This window comes from Bos indicus, chromosome 6 (genome assembly GCF_029378745.1).
Source record: "Bos indicus isolate NIAB-ARS_2022 breed Sahiwal x Tharparkar chromosome 6, NIAB-ARS_B.indTharparkar_mat_pri_1.0, whole genome shotgun sequence".
Classification (NCBI taxonomy): Eukaryota; Metazoa; Chordata; class Mammalia; order Artiodactyla; family Bovidae; genus Bos; species Bos indicus.
The window spans coordinates 104,811,552-104,828,569 of NC_091765.1; the positions used below are offsets into that span (position 1 = coordinate 104,811,552).

Sequence of the window (17,018 nt, forward strand, 5' to 3'; positions counted from 1 at the left end):
GCCAGCAATGTGGACGCACAGCCAGCTTCTGAAATGGTTCCTGAAGAGGCGAAATGTTTTCCACCCAAGGTTTAAGTCCTTCTTGCCCACTTCCTGCCCTGGGTGTGTGTTGGCTTCGAGGCTTCCTGAAAGGACGGAGGCCAAAACACTCAAAGCGCTTCCCGAGGGAGGAAGCCTTAACCTCGCAAAGGCTGGAATCCGCAGGACCAGGACGATGAATGGAGGTTTCAGAGGCTCTTGTTTATGGTGGCGGTGCTGCAGCAAGGCCTCCCAGGATTTCATGTTATGGGAGGAAAAGGGACAAGGGCATTGTTGATTCATTTCTTCCACCCACATTCTCAGTCCTTTTACCAGGTCCAAGCCCTCAGCCAGCTCCTGGGGATAATGATGGTGTGTCCCAGGGCCCAAACCGCTCAGGGTCCAGTGACTTGAGGAGATGGGGCTGGAAAATGTATTTTGGGGGATGGAAATCACATACACACACACACACACACACTCACACACACACACATATGGGTTTTTTTTTTTTAAGATATTTTTGACATGGACCATTTTTAAAGTCTTTATTGGATTTGTTACAATATTACTTCTATTGTTTATTTTCTGGTTTTTTGGCCTCAAGGCATGTGGGATCCCAGTTCCCAGAACCAGTACCCCCTGCATTGGAAGGCGAAGTCTCAGTCACCCGACCATCAGGGAAGGCCCTGGAAATCATATAAATAATAATAACAGCAAGCCCACAGTGCTGTCCCTACCCCAGGCACTGGCTGGTCGAAGGGCTTTACATGTCTCAACCATTTCTTCCTCTCTCAGCCCTGAGCATGAGAAGGGTGATCACCAGCATTGTCTCCATTTTACAGGTAAGGAAATAGAGAACTCATCCAGCAAGAAGGTGACTTAGATCTCTGGTTCGAGTTGAAACCCCAAAATCAAGCTGGCCCGCCACTAGGAAGCAGAATGGTGCGGGGCAGGAGCTGGGGGAGAGGAAGAGGGGGGGTTAGCGTTTTAAGGGGTACAGAGTTTCAGTTGGTGGAGATGAAAAGGGTCTAGAGATGATGGTGGTGATGGCTGCATGACATTGTGAATGTACTTAAACCAGTGAACTTGACACTCAACAGATTAAACGTTTAAAAAAATACTTAATGTATATTTTACCACAATAAACTTTTTTTCATAGGTGCAGGGGAATATAGCATAGCTCTAGAAATACTTAGGACACTGCAGGAGAAATGGATCATCTTTCATTATAAAAGAAATAATTAAAGATGGAAACAGTGGTACCGATTTTTCATAGATTAGGAGCCAAAACCAGTTCCTGGTCTCAGGTCCTAACCTGAAAAGAACTCTGGTTGTATATGCATGACTCTAATGCAACAAGCATGTTTGTTGAGTTAAACCAATTCTGTTAATTTATTGAAAAGAATCAGTTAAGTGAATCATTTAACATCCTGTAAACAAAATAAAGGGGAAAAGCATCTTTGAATACTATCTCTAACACAACATGTATCTGCTAACAATCAGGGAATTTTCCAGGTGCCGTGGAGCCAGGGTCTGGGAAGGGAGATTACTGTTGAGTGAGCATCCCCCATTCTGCCTGAACCAGCTACCCCACTTCAGTCCTCACAGCCACCTCCCCGTGAGGGGCCTCGGGGCACTGAAATCCGAGGGATCAAAGCACACTGCAAAGGGGTGGCTCAGAGCCCAGGGTGCCCGTGAGCCAACACTCAGGCTGTGTGGCTGGCAGACTGGTCCTGCCCAGGGCAGAGAGGACGCACTGTGTCCATGACCGATGCCTTAAAACAGCAGTCCCCAACATTTTGGGCACCAGGAAGCGGTTTCATGGAAGACAGTTTTTCACGGACTGGGGTAGGGATGTTAGTTTCAGGGCGATTCAAACAACATTGCATTCACTGTGCACTCTATCTCTATTATTATTAGTACATCAGCTCCACCTCAAATTATCAGGCATTAGCTCTCAGAGGTTGGGAACCCCTGCCTTAAAAGCAATGAATAACCACATTGAGCATGGAGAAAAATCCAAAACATCACCTTAAATAATAGTCACCCGTCATTTTCTAAGGAAATTAAGGTTCAGAGATAGGGTAGCAAGCTGCCTAGTATCACACAGCTTGTTAGCATAAAAAGAAATTATTTTCTTCCCACTTGCCGTCACTCTGGCCCTTCAGTTCAGTTCAGTCTCTCAGTCATGTCATGTCCGACTCTTTGCAACCCCATGGACTGTGGCACACCAGGCTTCCTTGTCCATCACCTACTCCCAGAGCTTGCTCAAACTCATGTCCATTCACTCTGTCCCTTAACAAATTTTTATTGAGTTCTTTCTCTTAGTTGGCAGGGTAGTGGGGTATTAGCAACAGAGAGTTGAGCCAGCTTGTCTGGTTTGAACCTGGGCTTCACTCTAATTAATTGTGTGACCTTGAGCAAGTTATTCAAGTTCTTGCCTTGCTAGTGCCTCACCTGTGAAGCAGGGATGTGACGGTACCAGTGGTCACCTGGTTGGGGTTTTCTGAGGGTTGCCGTGGCTCGTGTGCACAGTGCCCTAACAACAGCACTAGATGCTCAGCGAGCTCTGCACCCATACTGGCCGCTGTCAGTTTCCAGGTCCTCAGACCAGGCCTGGTGGGATGCGACAACTTTTATCGCCTTTACTTCATCTTAGAGCATCCATCCAGGGTCTCTGCTCAGCCTGGGGACACAGTTCCTCCATCAGGAAATCCTGAGTCTGATACACACACTGGTAAATAAACCACTGAAGGGCAGCCTGGGGAGTATTACACATGTGTTATTAAATTGAAAAATTATAATCCTCAAGGAATAATCTTCAAGTAAAATGTATTGCTTGTTGTATTTGTTTTCTATTGCTGTGTAACAAATTACCACAAACCCGAAAGGTAAAGTAGCACCCATTTATTAGCTATTGGCCCTGGAGGGCTGATGTCTGGATGCAGTCAGCTGGGCTCATCGCTGTGGGTTGCATTGGCCTTTGTTGCATGTCTGGGAGCTCTGGGGAAGGATCTGCTCCTGAACTCATTCAGGTTACTGACAGACCCAGTTCCTTATGACTGTATGACTGAGGCTCCCATTTCTGGACTGGAGGCCAGCCAAGGCCACTCTCTGCTCCTAGAGGTTGCCCCGTTCCTTCTTGTGTGGCCCTCTCCACCTTCAAACCAGCAGTGAAAGTCAAATCCTTTCTACACTTGGAGTCTCTCTGACTTCCCTTTCTTCTACCAACTTGGGAAAACTCCCTGCCTTTAAAGTGTTGGTGTGATTGAATCAGCTCCCCTGGGTAATCTCCCTTTTTTAAGTAACTCAAAGTCAACTGATTAGTAATCTTCAGGACATCTGCAAGATTCCTTTTGCCATATAATTAACCAAACCACTGAAGTGATGTTCCATCCTATATGGGCTCCACCCACACTCAAGGGGATGAGGTTCTACAGGGGTCTGGAGGGCATGGTCGAATTCTGTCTACCACAGTCAGGCTGGGCTAGGTTCTGCTGTTATAACAAACAAACCCTAGTCCACACCACAGGTGGGCTGGGGTACAGCTCCAGGTCTTCATCTCAGCCACCATCTCTGACTCTGTGGTCGCATCGCAGAGAGAAAGGGAAAGTAGCAAAGCATGCACGGGCTCTTAAAGCTTCTGCCTGGAAGCAAAACCCATCATGTCCTCTTACGTATCATTGCACAAAATAACTCAGGTGGCCTCACATAATTTCAAGGGGCCAGGGAAGCTCAATCCTGGCATGGGTTCAGGAAAGAGGAAACTGGATGTATTTGATGACGAGCACCAGTGATTGCCACAAAGGGTGAATCATCAAAGAGAAGGCAATGGCTGTGAGCACCAGTTCTCCAGTGAGCACTCTGCTGGTTACTATATCATTCAGGACCTTTTTCTTTGCAAGACAGAGAAAAAAACCTCACTGAAACCAGCTCTAACCAAAAAGAAACCCTAGGTCTGTAGCTAGAAAAGACCCCAGGATGGCTTACAGAGTCCATGGGGGAATTCCAGGACTGGGCCCCTGGGACTAGAATCAGGGAGGTAGTTCCATCAGGACTCATTCAGACTCCAAACTCATTCAGGTTACTGACAGACCCAGTTCCTTATGACTGTATGACTGAGGTTCCCAGTTCTCCATCCATCTCCCAGCTCTGCTTCTGGTCTTGACAGTGCCTCCAGCACAGCAGCTACTCCAGCACAGGAGACATAATTACTGGCAACCACGTGGGAACACTGGTGGAATGAGAATGATTTCCTTCCTTCACCCATCAGTTCATCCCAGGGAAGGATGCTAGCTGGTCCATCCAAGTGGAGCTAGTGGTAAAGAACCTGCCTGCCAATGCAGGAGAAGAGACACGGGTTCTATCCCTGGGTCAGGAAGATCCCCTGGAGAAGGTCATGGCAACCCATTCCAGTATTCTTGTTTACGAAAATCTCATGGACAGAGGAGCCTGGTGGGCTATGGTCCATGGAATCACAAAGAGCCAGACAGGACTGAAGTGACTTAGCATGCATGGGCTATCACCATTACCATGGTGGGGAGGGAAGAACTGGCTTAAGATGGAGTGAATGACCAAGGTCCATAACTGGGGGCGGGGAGGGGTGGGGCAGGAAAAATGAAAATAAAGAAATGAAAACCACAGCCCCCGCAGTCATTCCAGCCATTTCATGTTTATTTCATCTTCACAGGAACTCTGGGCGATAAATGTTATAAACCCCACTCTTCAGAGGAAACCAAAGGGTGACAAGATTTGCACCATTACATAACAGAAGTGAGATTTAAACTAAAGTCTGTATCCCTCCAATGTCTGCACTCTTTCTGCAAAGCCAAACTGGAATTTTTCTTGAAGGACTTGTTCTGAGTCTTTTCTGCAAAAACAGACCCAAAGAAAACGTTTGGGAGAATTTGTCTTGCACACTGTTCCCTATTAAAATTTGAACCTATGTTTTGAGGCTTATAGAGGGGTCTCTATTCTAAAGTGTGGGATTATTTTCGGAATTACTGCCCCAAAGCAAAACCCGGCCTCGGTGTTTGTCTTCATTCCTTCACTCTGGACCATGTGGGCCAACTTTCCACTGGGGTTTGCCAAGAGCGCAAGCAACAAGCTCAAAATATAGCACACAAACAGGGGGATACGTGAGGCTTTTAACCAAAGGAACACTGCTGTCAACAGGAACCCTGGAGGCAACATTAAGGCTAGTTGTTCAAGCTACACCCCTCCCTCAAATACCTCCCAGCTGTCCCTGCTGGGTTAGGACGGCACAGGCATCACTGGCCCCTAGTTTCTAACCTCAGAATGCAGGCAGGAAGGAGGGACCCGGAGGTGGTCTCTTTGCTAGAGAAGTGGCCTCCACCACCAGCCCCTAAGGTCAGCATCTCAGACTCCTTGTGTGTCTAGAGTAATGTTTTTCACAGGATGGAAACTGCCACCAGGCTCTTCCAATGGCTGGCAAAAACAGCTACTGGCTGGAATTTGGGCAACAGAGATCTGAGATTGGCCATGGCCATTTCAGCCTCGACTGCCATTATAAACAGGTATAGGGCAAGAACACACAGAACACTTGAAAAGGTGTGATTCTGTGTCTGAGCCAAGTAACAAAGAGTTCCTATTTCTTCTGGTCTGTTCAGGAATTTCCCACAACTCCCTAGGGCTGAGAACACAAGTATTTCCCTCATTACCTGCATCACTTATGGAATATGCCAGTCTGAACAGCCAGGAGGAAAAAGTTGAGAGCTTTTTACCTAGAAGTACTAAAAAGGAGTCCCAGACTATGAAAACACAAGATCACAAGACAGACACAGTAGGCTCTACTAGCAGCACAAAGCTTAGGATTTCCTTCAGTGGTCAGGGGATGAGATGGCATGTGTCCTCCCTGGACAGGGATGGGATAGCATATGTGATAGACTCTACTGGCAGCCACTTTGTGACCACACAGACACCTGGATGCAGTCAGTCACATATGTGTCAGTTCAGGTTCAATCACAGAAACAGAAGCAGAGACATTATAAGAGATTATTTTACCCTAAAGAATCAGCTGACATGGTTGTGGTGGATGGCCACGAAAGTCCAAAACATCAGGGCAGGCTGTGAGGAAGGGCTAGCTAGAACTCACAGGGATGGACTGAATCTATTCCATAAACAGAATTTCTTCTCCTTCAGGGAAGTTCTTCTTCTTTAGCTCTACTCTTAACATTGTTCAACTGATTGAATCAAGCCCACCTAGAACATCTAGAATAATTTCCCTTCCTTAAATTCAACTGCGTGTAGACTTTGATCACATCTACAAATACCTTCACATCTGGAGTAGCATGTGGTTGAATAACCAGGGATTTTAGTCTGGAAGAGCTGACATGTCAAAAGACCATCATAGCATGGAATAGGGACACAGAATAAGATGATTTCCTGGTGACTTCTTTGAGTTCCTAGATCAAACCATTCCTGAGCTCCACACTACTGCCAGTATGTTTCAGTTGAATATTTTAAAAAGTCTGGCCATGGGTATCTCAAGCTGTGTTTTCTGTAACTCACAACTTTTAGTCCTAACTGACACAAGAGGGGCCCAAACAAAGGAGGTGATAGTTCTGAGCAGACCTTTCAAAGAGGGCTGGGTTCCAATCTGGATTCCAGCTAGTGGGAGACACATTGATACAGACCAGGATGGATAAAGGAACAGTCATTACCATTTAGTGGGGAGATGTTTACAGGCCTCCTTGCTGTGGACAAAAAGACAGATAGGAGATTTGCTCTGCCTGTAGGGGATAGATGAACAAGTGGACATGTCAAAGCCAAGGAGAGTGAAGGGGCCATGGGAGCCTGTGTGAGCAAGTGGAAGGAACCTAATCCAGCAAGGCAGGCTTCCTGGAGAAAGTGACATTTCAGCTTGGTCTGGCAGGTAAGAAGAAACAAACCAGGAACAAGCAAGGCTGGGGAAAGACATTGCAAGAAAAGAGAATGGCACATAAGAAGGCCAAAGATCACTTGCACGCGGTAACCACAAACCCTAGGGATTGCTAATGCTGTGTGATTCAACTAAATTTACCTTTCTGTGCCTCAGTGCCCTTGAATGATGAGACTAGACCGAATGCATTAATCCTTGCACAGGACTTGGAAGAAGGCAGCATTCCAGGATTAGTTTATCATCACCATCATTACTGCATCATTGTCATTGTCAGTACCTGATAAAAAGTGTGGGAAAGACTGGCAGAGATGGCTAAAGAGCTTGGCGTGGACCAGGCCACAGACCTCAGACAATCTTCCAGGCCTCAAGGAACCAGGGGAAAACATGAAACAGAGGCCAGCCAGCATGAATTTCTGCTTTTGGAATGGCTACTGGAAGGAGAAAGGACCCTGGGCAGAGAGATGGTAATAGAGATGTAGATGTAATTGTGGAAAAGGATCTTGAAGTCATTGCCCATGGGAAAATGTTTATGAAATTGCTTGCTTAGAAAAAGAGTCGATGCTGAGGGACAGGGACAAGCGGTGACAGACAGACAGAGGGCTGAGAACCACCCAGGGCTGTTCTGTAATAGAAGGTACTGGAGTTTTAGATCACAGAAAAGAGTCTTAAAGAGTAATGAGCTCCCCATCCAGGGAGGTATACAAGCAGACTCTGGATGAATGCTTGACAAGGAAGCTGTAAAAGAAGCACAAGCTTCAGGCGGGTTGAGGCAGATCATTTCCAAGTTCCTTGCAGCCTTGATCTCTGTTCTCCTACAGAACCCCAGAGAGACAGTATATTAGTTTTCTGTTGCTGCTGTAACAAAATCACTATAAACGGAATGACTTAAAACAACAGAAATTGACTATCTCACAATTCTGGAGGGCAGAAGTTGGGTCTGGAGGCTCTAGGGAACGATCTTTTTTTTTTTTTCTTTCCCCCTTTCAGCTTCTCATGGCTTCCTGCATTCCTTGGCTTGTGGCCTCTTCCTCTGTCTTCAAAGAAGCCTGCAGCATAGCATCTTCCAAATTCCCTTTCTCTTTCACTGTCTCACACTCCCCTATCCCTCACACCCATGCCTGTCCCACATCCCCACAACACTCCTCACAGATGGAGCCATCACCAGGGAGTGGTTCCTGGGACACCAGGATTTTCACCCCCTTTCCCTTGTTCAGTGAGTAAATTGGTCTTCCCTCTCCTTGCTGAGGACAGCATTCCCATCATCCACTCTTATCCTAATGTCCATCTCAGGCTTGCACACACTAGATTCTCAATAAATAAAGAAGAGTCCGGAGAATGAATGAAGAATCCCTTTAAAGAAAATGCCTGGAAGATACCATTCTAGCTGAGAAGCATTCACACCCTCATTAGCTGTGGTTGTTCAGCTCTCCTGGCATGATGAAGTCCCTGTGATGGGACCTCTGTTCCTCACCTGCATCAAGGGAGTTGGGAGGAACCTTTGGAAGAAGACAAAGGCTTTAGTCTGTGGGGAAATTCCAGCCTGGATTTTTAACATTCACATTCCAGATGGTATAACCTGATGCTGAAGGGGCTGGGGAAGGGGCCGGAGAAGGGGGCTGGCTATAGGAGGCAGGGCAGTGTCACAGGAGACCTTTGTGAGCAGACACACACGGGGGAACCCCGGGACCACTGGCATCCAGGCAGGGTCTAGCCTCTCTGCCAGGGGAGCTGAGTCAGGCTGTGCTCTATGCATTTCTTAATGAACTTGTGCCTCGCTTTGAGTAACAAAATTAACAGCCACCAGGTTAATTCAGCAAAGCTTTCCTGAGCATCCGCTCTGCCCAGCTGGGTGCTGGGTGCTGACAAGCCAAGATGCAGAAGGCGCACATGGCGCGTGGGAAGACAGACAGGATCCGCTCAGCAGGATGTTTGGTGCTCAGGGTGCAGAGGGTGCTTCTGATTTGCCCAAGGAGCCCCATCAACAGCAACACACGTGTCCAGGGTGGAACCAGACAGGGTCTCCCTGCGACACATTTATCTCACCATCAAGCGCGCAGAAACGCCTGTTTGCCAGCACAGCGACGTCTCCTTGATCGGACGGTCCAAGGACTTGTTTTGCTGCATGGGTTTGTTTTTCTTCCCTGTCCTGAGTTTAAAGCTCCTTCGATGAGCACGTCCAGAAGCCCTGGGGCGTTTCAAAGCAGACTGGAATTCCCGTCTGGGGCTGGTTTGTCTGCCAGGGACGCCCACACCCCAGGCCCCACCATGGAGGGAGTGAGGAGACCCCTTCATTCAGAAGGAAAACACATCTGTGTTTGCCACTTGGACCTCCAGAACACACACAGTTCTGCCCAGTCTGAGAGGGCACCCAAGAGGCAGTCCCCAGGCCCTCTCACTTAAAGTGTTTAGAGAACAGGCTCTAAACCAAACAGGAAGGGAAAGCTGTGATCCCTGCCTGGGGCTTGAACACAGAGAAGTAGCAAAATAGAACGTCAGGGTGGGAAAGGACCTCCAACTGCCCCAGGAGGTGCTGCTCTGTTTATGGACAGAGGATGGGCACCAGGGTCAGGAAGTGATTTTTCAGGGCAAACAGAGACAAGGACGGGCTGGAGCTGGACTTTCATCCCTGCTGTTGATCCTCGATGCCGCCCCACATCCAGGACACCATCCTCCTTTCCCTTAACCCTCTGGTCCTCCCCATGGGTTGTTTTCTTCCGGGAATGTGTGCCCAACTGACCCCTCTTTTGCACCCCCTGCAGTGAGACAGGCTTTGGAGACAGGCAAACACAGGTCTACAGCTTTGTCTCTCCTTATTGACTTTGTGACCTCAGATAGTTTCATTGTCCCTGAGACCCTCAGTTTTTCCATCTGGGAAATGGGAATAATCCCACCCACTTTACTGACTTTCTGTAAGGTTCGTGACATTTGTGACAACATCTGTGTAGTGGTATAAATTAGGCTGATGCCTCATGCTGGTGCATATTCAATGCTCGGTGTTAAAGAAGAACCTTCTCCTTTGACAGCTCCTTCTCCCAGCTTGTTCCTTGGTCTTGGGCAGCCCAAGAGCTCAGTCCCTGACAGCAAGAATCCTGCTCCTCCCCAGTTCCACACTGTGAGGTGGGAGAATGGGAAACAGGTAAAACACAGAGCCTCATGGGATCCATTTGCCTCTAGCTTTACGACCTTGGGCATATTGCTGGAACTCTGTGAGCCTCGATTTTCCCACCTGGAAAATGGGACTGTTTTCTGTCCCTGCCTCCCAGGGACGCTTGTAGGAAACGAGACAGTGACATTAGCTCCGGCTGTGATAATAGCTCAGCATCTTTTATTCCTCACCACGCTCTTATCATCCCTAGTTAAGAAGAGAGAAGAGTTAAGAAACTTGCCCAAGATCATCAAAGAAGCTGGTGACCACTCGATCCACTGAGCACCTAAGCGCAGCGCTTACTCCTTTAACCGGTACCCACGCTCCTATGTTTACAGGAGAGCAGCCTGCAGAGCATCATTGCTAAAAGAGACATATTTAGGGGACTTCCCTACTGGTCCAGTGGCTAAGACTCTGTGCTCCCAATGCAGGGGGCCCAGGTTCGATCCCCAGTCAGGGAACTAGATCTTGCATGCCACAACTAAGTCCTGGTGCAGTCAAGTGAACAAAAGAGAGAGAGACATTTGGAGAACCCACCCTTCCCGAGGGTCTGCTCTGTACCAGGGCTCGTGCCAGGAGCCTGGCGTGGACCAGCCTGGGGGATGCTCCCGCACCCCTACCTCAGATACTAGCATGAGCCCATCTTCCAGATGCAGAGATGCAGCTGCTCAGAGGGCAGCTGGCCAGTCAGTGGCGGGTGGATAGTGATACCCAGCTGCCTGATCCCAAGTTCTGGATCACTGATGCTCGATCCATCACTTCTGGTCCCTTAGCCCCATTCCATCCAGTTCTGCTCCAAGAGATCAGTCAGTTTAAAAAACAAAACAGTCCCCATTCTAACTGAAAGGGTTGACTGCCCCAGGGTTGAACCACCCACTCATCCATCCTGTCTCTCTCTCGTCTTCCCTTCATCTACCAGTCCTGCCACTTCAGGAAGAGCGCCTGCCAAGAGAGAAAATTCTATTGCACGTTGTGTGAGAGAAAGACCCCACTTCCCTTCCAAGTGTCCGGCACCCCAGTCCAGACAGCCTCTTCTCTCAACAGGGGTGGTGGGGGCTTCAGGTCTGAAAGGCTCCAGTGTCCCCCAGCCAGGTGGGCGTGGCCTTGGCCTTGGCTGGGCCCCACAGGAAACAGAGGAGTCTCGGAGGACCACCCCCAGACCTCTGCTTAAAAGGGAGGCTGGCCTGGGCTGCAGTCAGGCCGCCTTTGCACCATGACAGCCCAGGTGTTCCCCCTGCTGCTGCTGCTGCTGCTCCTGGCTGGGCTCCCCACCACACGGCCGACTCCCCCGACCTGCTACTCTCGGATGCTGGCCCTGAGCCGGGAGATCACCTCTGACTTCCAGAGCCTGCAGGCCACCGAGCCCTCGGTGAGTGCCCTCAGCCCCCACCTGAATGAGGATGGGAGGTCCATGCAGACCCAGTTCTCAAAAATTTGCCTTTGGACTGGGGGCTAGAAGGGGACCAGGGGTGGGGGGGAAATGCTCTTTTCCTTTTCCAGTCAATGTTAATTCCCAGGGTATTTGTGCTTTAGTCCCATCCTATTAAATGACCATCGTTTCTGCTTCCTCTTTACTACAAAGAAAATGCAATCCAAGACATCAAAACTTTTGTTTATAACTAGTTGACTCAATGGACATGAGTGTGAACAAACTCAGGGAGATAGTGAAGGACAGGGAAGCCTGGCGTGCTGCAATTCATGGGGTCCCAAAGAGTCGGGCGCGACGTAGCGACTGAAGAGCAACAAGCTAGCAAATATCAGAGCATCTGTTTTAAAATCTAAAGACAGACAGACAGAGAGAGAGAGGAGAAAAGTTCCCATAGAGTGTAGAACCCCAACTTAAGGAGGGCCAAGGAGTTCAGCTTGTTTATTCTCCCCACTAACCAGTAGGAGCTGATGGGGTGACTCCTGAACCGGCCCCACCTCTCACCTGCCATGGGACCTGAGCAAATTATCTAGCCGAATCAGAGAATCTCAGCATCCTGAGCTGTGAGACACACTTTGGGCAGCTGGAGGGTTGCAAACTGGAATGCAGACACAGTCTGCCCAGTGTAAACAACCCTGGACTTCAGCCACTGTTCTCACTGCTCTGTTCAGCGGAAGACGCAGGGGCTTGGAACCCAGAGTCTCTAAGGGGCCACCCAGAGCTAAAATCTGGCCTCCTGACCACTCTTCCAGTGTAGATACAAACTGAATTAAACTTCAAAGCTCTGGCAAAATTTAAAAGTGTCCCTTCACCACTTGTGAACCCTTCACATAAGATGCACTGTTCTCAGATGTGGGGCTTATGGTACCTTGACACCTCCTTCGTGTTTTCTTTTTGAAAGTTAAATAATGCGTATTTTTTCGTAAGTTATGAAGCTCATACAGCTTGAAAACAGTTGGAAAAGGCACAAGACAAAGAAGAAAATAAATATTACTGCAATCCTACCACCTAGAGGTGACCTGCTGCCATCACATTCAGAGGATAGGATTTCAGTTCTTGATCTGTGCATAGGTATCCAATCCAAGTGTGTGTGTGTGTGTGTGTGTATAGACAAATCGAAACAAACAGCACAGCAGTTCTGCAATTTACTTTCTAACAATGCCGTCAAAATAATATTCCTTTGAAACAGCACTTGGTTGTTCTGAAGCACCCTAATTTATCCACAGATTCCTTGCTATTAGATGTGTCGAGCACTGGTGCATAGAGCGTGCATGTATGCTAAGTCTCTTCAGTCGTGTCCGACTCTTTGCGACCCCACGGACTATAGCCCACCAGGCTCCTCTGTCCATGGGATTCTCCAGGCAAGAATACTAGAGTGGGTTGCCGTGCCCTTCTCCAGGGGATCTTCCCAACCCTGGAATCGAACACTCGTCTCTTACATCTCCTGCATTAGCAGGCAGATTCTTTATCACAAGTGCCACCTGGGAAGCCCAAATACGTAGAGCAATCATCTTTAAAAAAAAAAAAAAAAAAAACATGATTTTAAAACTTAAAATGCATAGATTCAGAGCTGGAAGGAAGTGGAGAGATTATGTGTTCTAACTCTCTAGCCTCACAACTGGGAAACTGAGTCACCAAAAAGAAGGAGATCTATCCCCGGCAACAGGGAATTTACTGGTTGGAAAAGACCAGAATCTGGGTTTTCGGGTTTCGGGCCAGCACAGAAGCAAAACTAAAACAGAGTGATATAAAAATATAACTATATATACAGCTTTCTATTCCTATAGCATATGCTACATGTACTACTATATCTAGATTACAGTTATGCGTGCATGCATGTTCAGTCACTAAGCCATGTCTAATTCTTTTGCTACCCCGTGGACTGTAGCTTGCCAGGCTCCTTTGTCCATGAGATTCTCCAGGCAAGAATCCTGGAGTGGGTGGCCATTTCCTTCTCCAGGGGATCTTCCCAACCCAGGGATCAAACCTGCGTCTCCTGCCTCTCCTGCATTGGCAAGGTGGTTCTTTAGCACTGAGCCACCTGGGAAGCCCCCAGACTATATATATAGAACTGTATATATATAGTTATAACTGTATATATACATGTTCTATGTGTATATATATATATATACACACTTACATATTTATGTACATCTCCCTCTCTCTACACGCATATATGAAACAGTTCCCTAACTCATAGTATATGACATAAAGTTTGCATTCTAAATTCTAGAAGAGCAGTTGACCCTGGGGGAATGTGGCAGACAGCACAAGAGTGTATGTGCATGTCGGCATCAAGGAAGTCCCTGGGGACCTGGGGCTGGGCCAGCTGCCTGGGGGCTGACAGAGACTTCTGTGACAGGGGTGTGTCCCTGTGGGCATCCCAGAAAGCCACTTCCCTTTCCACAGGAGGCGTGTGTGAGATACCTGCCCAGGCTGTATCTGGATATACACGTAAGAGCGGTCTGCCTGCCGCAGGGGGTTGGGGGGCAGGGTGGGGGGTCGGGAGACATCCGGTGAAGAAGGACCAGCCGGCCCCAGCTCCTGGCCCTCTGACTACTGACTTCTCCCACGAGACCCCTCCCTGTCATCCACTCGCAGAATTACTGCGTGTTGGCCAAGCTTCGGGACTTCGTGGCATCACCCCACTGCTGGAAGCTGGCCCAGGTGGACGCTTTGAAGGACAAAGTGCGGAAGCTGTACACCATCATGAACTCCTTCTGCAGGAGAGTGAGTGACGCGTTGAACATTCTTTTCCTACTTGTTATGGGTCAAGAAATTAAGAGACGGGTTAGAGGAACAGGGGAATCAGGAGGAGAAAGAGAAAAGCTTATGGGGTGCTTCCAGTTCACAAAGCCCTTCCTCAACCCCGTTGCTCTTGCCAAGTGCTGGGGACTCTGGACAAGGCTCCCCACCTCCACCAGCCCCACCTGCAGCACCCAGGACCATATGAAAATCGTATAGAACAGATTCTGCCGGCAGTCAAATGGGGTGGGATGAGAACTGCGGAATTCTGAGAACTCCCGTGTCCTGGAGAGCAGGTTAGAGGAGACTTTCTAGGGGAGAGGCTTTGGGTGTGCTCTGTGATGGGAAGAGTCCGCATCAGAGGGGAAGGAGACAGGAAGAGCAGAGAATCAGCACTGGTTAGATATAGAAAGTTGGGTCATGTGGTCTTAGGGGCACAAGCTTCAGCATCAGGCAGACCTGAGCCCCTGTCTTCATAATAATTGAAGGATATTATGTTGGTAGGATAATAATACTTACACCCTGACCATGTGTGTGCTGGGCGCTGCAGTAACTCCTTGGTAATAAGATCTCTAGCAAGGCGATTAAACATATAAAGAAGGTAACTACACATAGAATGCCGAGCACCAGGCCTGACCCAGGAAACTTTAGTACTCAGCTATTAAGATTTCTAGCTTTAAGTTTTATTAAGATTTGTTTAGGCTTGATCCCTGGTCAGGGAACTAGATCCCACACACCACAAAGAAGACTTGGCATGGCCAAAAGAATAAAAATAAATACATATTTTTAAAAGATGTATTTGTTACTTTGCATCGGGGATGAGACATGCATTTCCTACTCCACCACTTCCCTCTTCATTCCTCTCTCTGCTTGGTGGTGCTGGGGAGAGAGGAGGAAAACATAATTGTAATACAATCTGAGAATGCTACTATTGACTCTGAAGTGTTTGAGGGTGAGACCTACTGCTGTTACTCCTGGTATCCCCAGTGCCTGGCCCCAGAGTTGTTGCTCTTTACCCATCTATCCATCCATCTGGTCAACCAACACACACACACGTGAATTCAATAACAAAGGAATATGAGATTCAATGGGTGAAGTTTTCACACAAAGGGGAACAACTGAACAGCCTTTGAGGATAAGCAGGAGCCCTATTGCTGTGCATGAGTTCTGTGGCCACCTTTAGTGATGTTCCTGTTTATTGCACATCTTTTTCAGGATTTGGTGTTCCTGACGGATGACTGCAATGCGTTAGAATACCCAGTCCTAGTAACCACAGTCCTCCCGGATCATCAGAGCTAAGGCAGCTCAGACCAGAGACAGAACCTGGGCGAATGAAGTTATGTCAGCTGCCCAGACACAACAGGCTAAAGCCGTGGCCCCCATAGCTCTCCTTGAAACTGTCACGAGTTTGTCTTCACCTTCTGAAAACCACAGCTTGTGCTCCCTAACCCTTGAAGTCAATTCTGAACATAATTAGAAGCTTTGCTTCTCATTCCCCCTGTTTTTGTCTTGCCAGGATGGTTAGATATGCAAGCATTTGATTTGGTCACTGAGAAGAAAAGAGCAAATCAGCTTCTCTCATATGAACGGTCAGCTTCCAAACAAGCAAAATAGTATGTTTGTAGTACTACTTCAATGGCGTAGTGGTACCATTTTTCTCTCTTGATAGAAACCAACTTACATTTAACCATGCTTCTATTTTACACCTTCTCCAATTGCAAATGTTCCTTACAGTTAGCTTTCATTTTTTAGAAGAAATTTCACTGCCTGTAAGATGTATTTGTAAGGTTTGTAATGACATAGTGCTGACGGGAACCACTCTTTCATTGAAAGGTGATGAAAATCAAATAAAGACTATCATTACAGTGAGAAACACCTGTCCTGCTGTATTCCATCCAAGGTGGGTGTCAGGGTGTTTATTTCCTGCCCTTTCTGCAAGTCGCTGCTTTTAGCAAGATACGTCTTTCTCCCTCTTTCCATCGAGCATAGGTATTTCTTGGTCTGTTTCAAGCCACTTGTGTAAATCTGTTTTCAAAGTATCAGAAGATGTTGCAGTTTATGTTTGAGGAAGACTGTATCCTGCATTGTATCCATGGCAGTGCGGTACCTGACATTTCACAAACATCGGTTCAGCGAGGTTTCATCACAAACCTAGACATGGGCATCATAGGAGGCTGGGGCTCGTGTTGGTTAGGTAACTTGCCCAAGGTCAGCAGCTGGTAAGTGGGGATTCTGGATTGAACTCAGGGGCTCCAAAGCCCACACTCTCCCCAGTGACCCAGGCTGGTTTTCTGCAGGTGAAGGATGCTTGCTTAATAAATTCATGAAATCAACAGTATCATCACGGTTAAGTAACTGGATTGCTGAAAAGGTTTCCAAATATTGATTTTTTAAAAGCTCACATACCACACCAGGGGTCTTTTTGTTTTCTCTCCTTTCTTTTGTACACGTGGGCCATACTTTCCTTTCCTGGTCTTTCGTGTCTCTGACTTAGGTGATCTATGAGAATGGTTTAGCAGGCTATGCTTTTCCATTTAGAAGCACAAGCGCAGAGAATAACTGTCCTAGTGTCCCAAGGCTGCTGTAACAGGGTACCACAGACTGGGGCCTAAATAGGAGAAATGCATTGTCTGATAGTCCTGCAGGCTAGAGGTTCCTAAATCTAGTGTTGGCGGGGTCCTCCTCTCCCTGAAGGCTTTAGGATAGAGGGTCCTTCCTTGTCTCTTCCTGTCTTCTCGTGGTTTCTGGCAGCCCTTGGCATTTCTTGGCCTGTAGACACATCA

General features: G+C 47.8%; 1 protein-coding gene across 1 annotated transcript; it reads left to right on the forward strand.

Moving 5' to 3' along the window:
- Positions 1-11,044: 11,044 nt before the first annotated feature.
- CYTL1 (cytokine like 1) lies at positions 11,045-16,082 on the forward strand. Its single transcript, XM_019962082.2, has 4 exons — positions 11,045-11,433; positions 13,900-13,944; positions 14,092-14,220; positions 15,451-16,082. The coding sequence occupies exons 1-4, from the start codon at positions 11,278-11,280 to the stop codon at positions 15,532-15,534; spliced, it is 414 nt and encodes a 137-aa protein (XP_019817641.2). The 5' UTR covers positions 11,045-11,277; the 3' UTR covers positions 15,535-16,082.
- Positions 16,083-17,018: the final 936 nt, after the last annotated feature.

What these genes read in the sequence shown, in the direction of transcription:
- CYTL1 (XM_019962082.2), top strand. Translation starts at nt 11,278, where the DNA reads ATGACAGCCCAGGTGTTCCCCCTGCTGCTGCTGCTGCTGCTCCTGGCT. An exon ending in TGCAGGCCACCGAGCCCTCG is followed by an intron (nt 11,434 to 13,899) that starts GTGAGTGCCCTC and finishes CCCTTTCCACAG; the next exon opens with GAGGCGTGTGTGAGATACCT. An exon ending in GGCTGTATCTGGATATACAC is followed by an intron (nt 13,945 to 14,091) that starts GTAAGAGCGGTC and finishes ATCCACTCGCAG; the next exon opens with AATTACTGCGTGTTGGCCAA.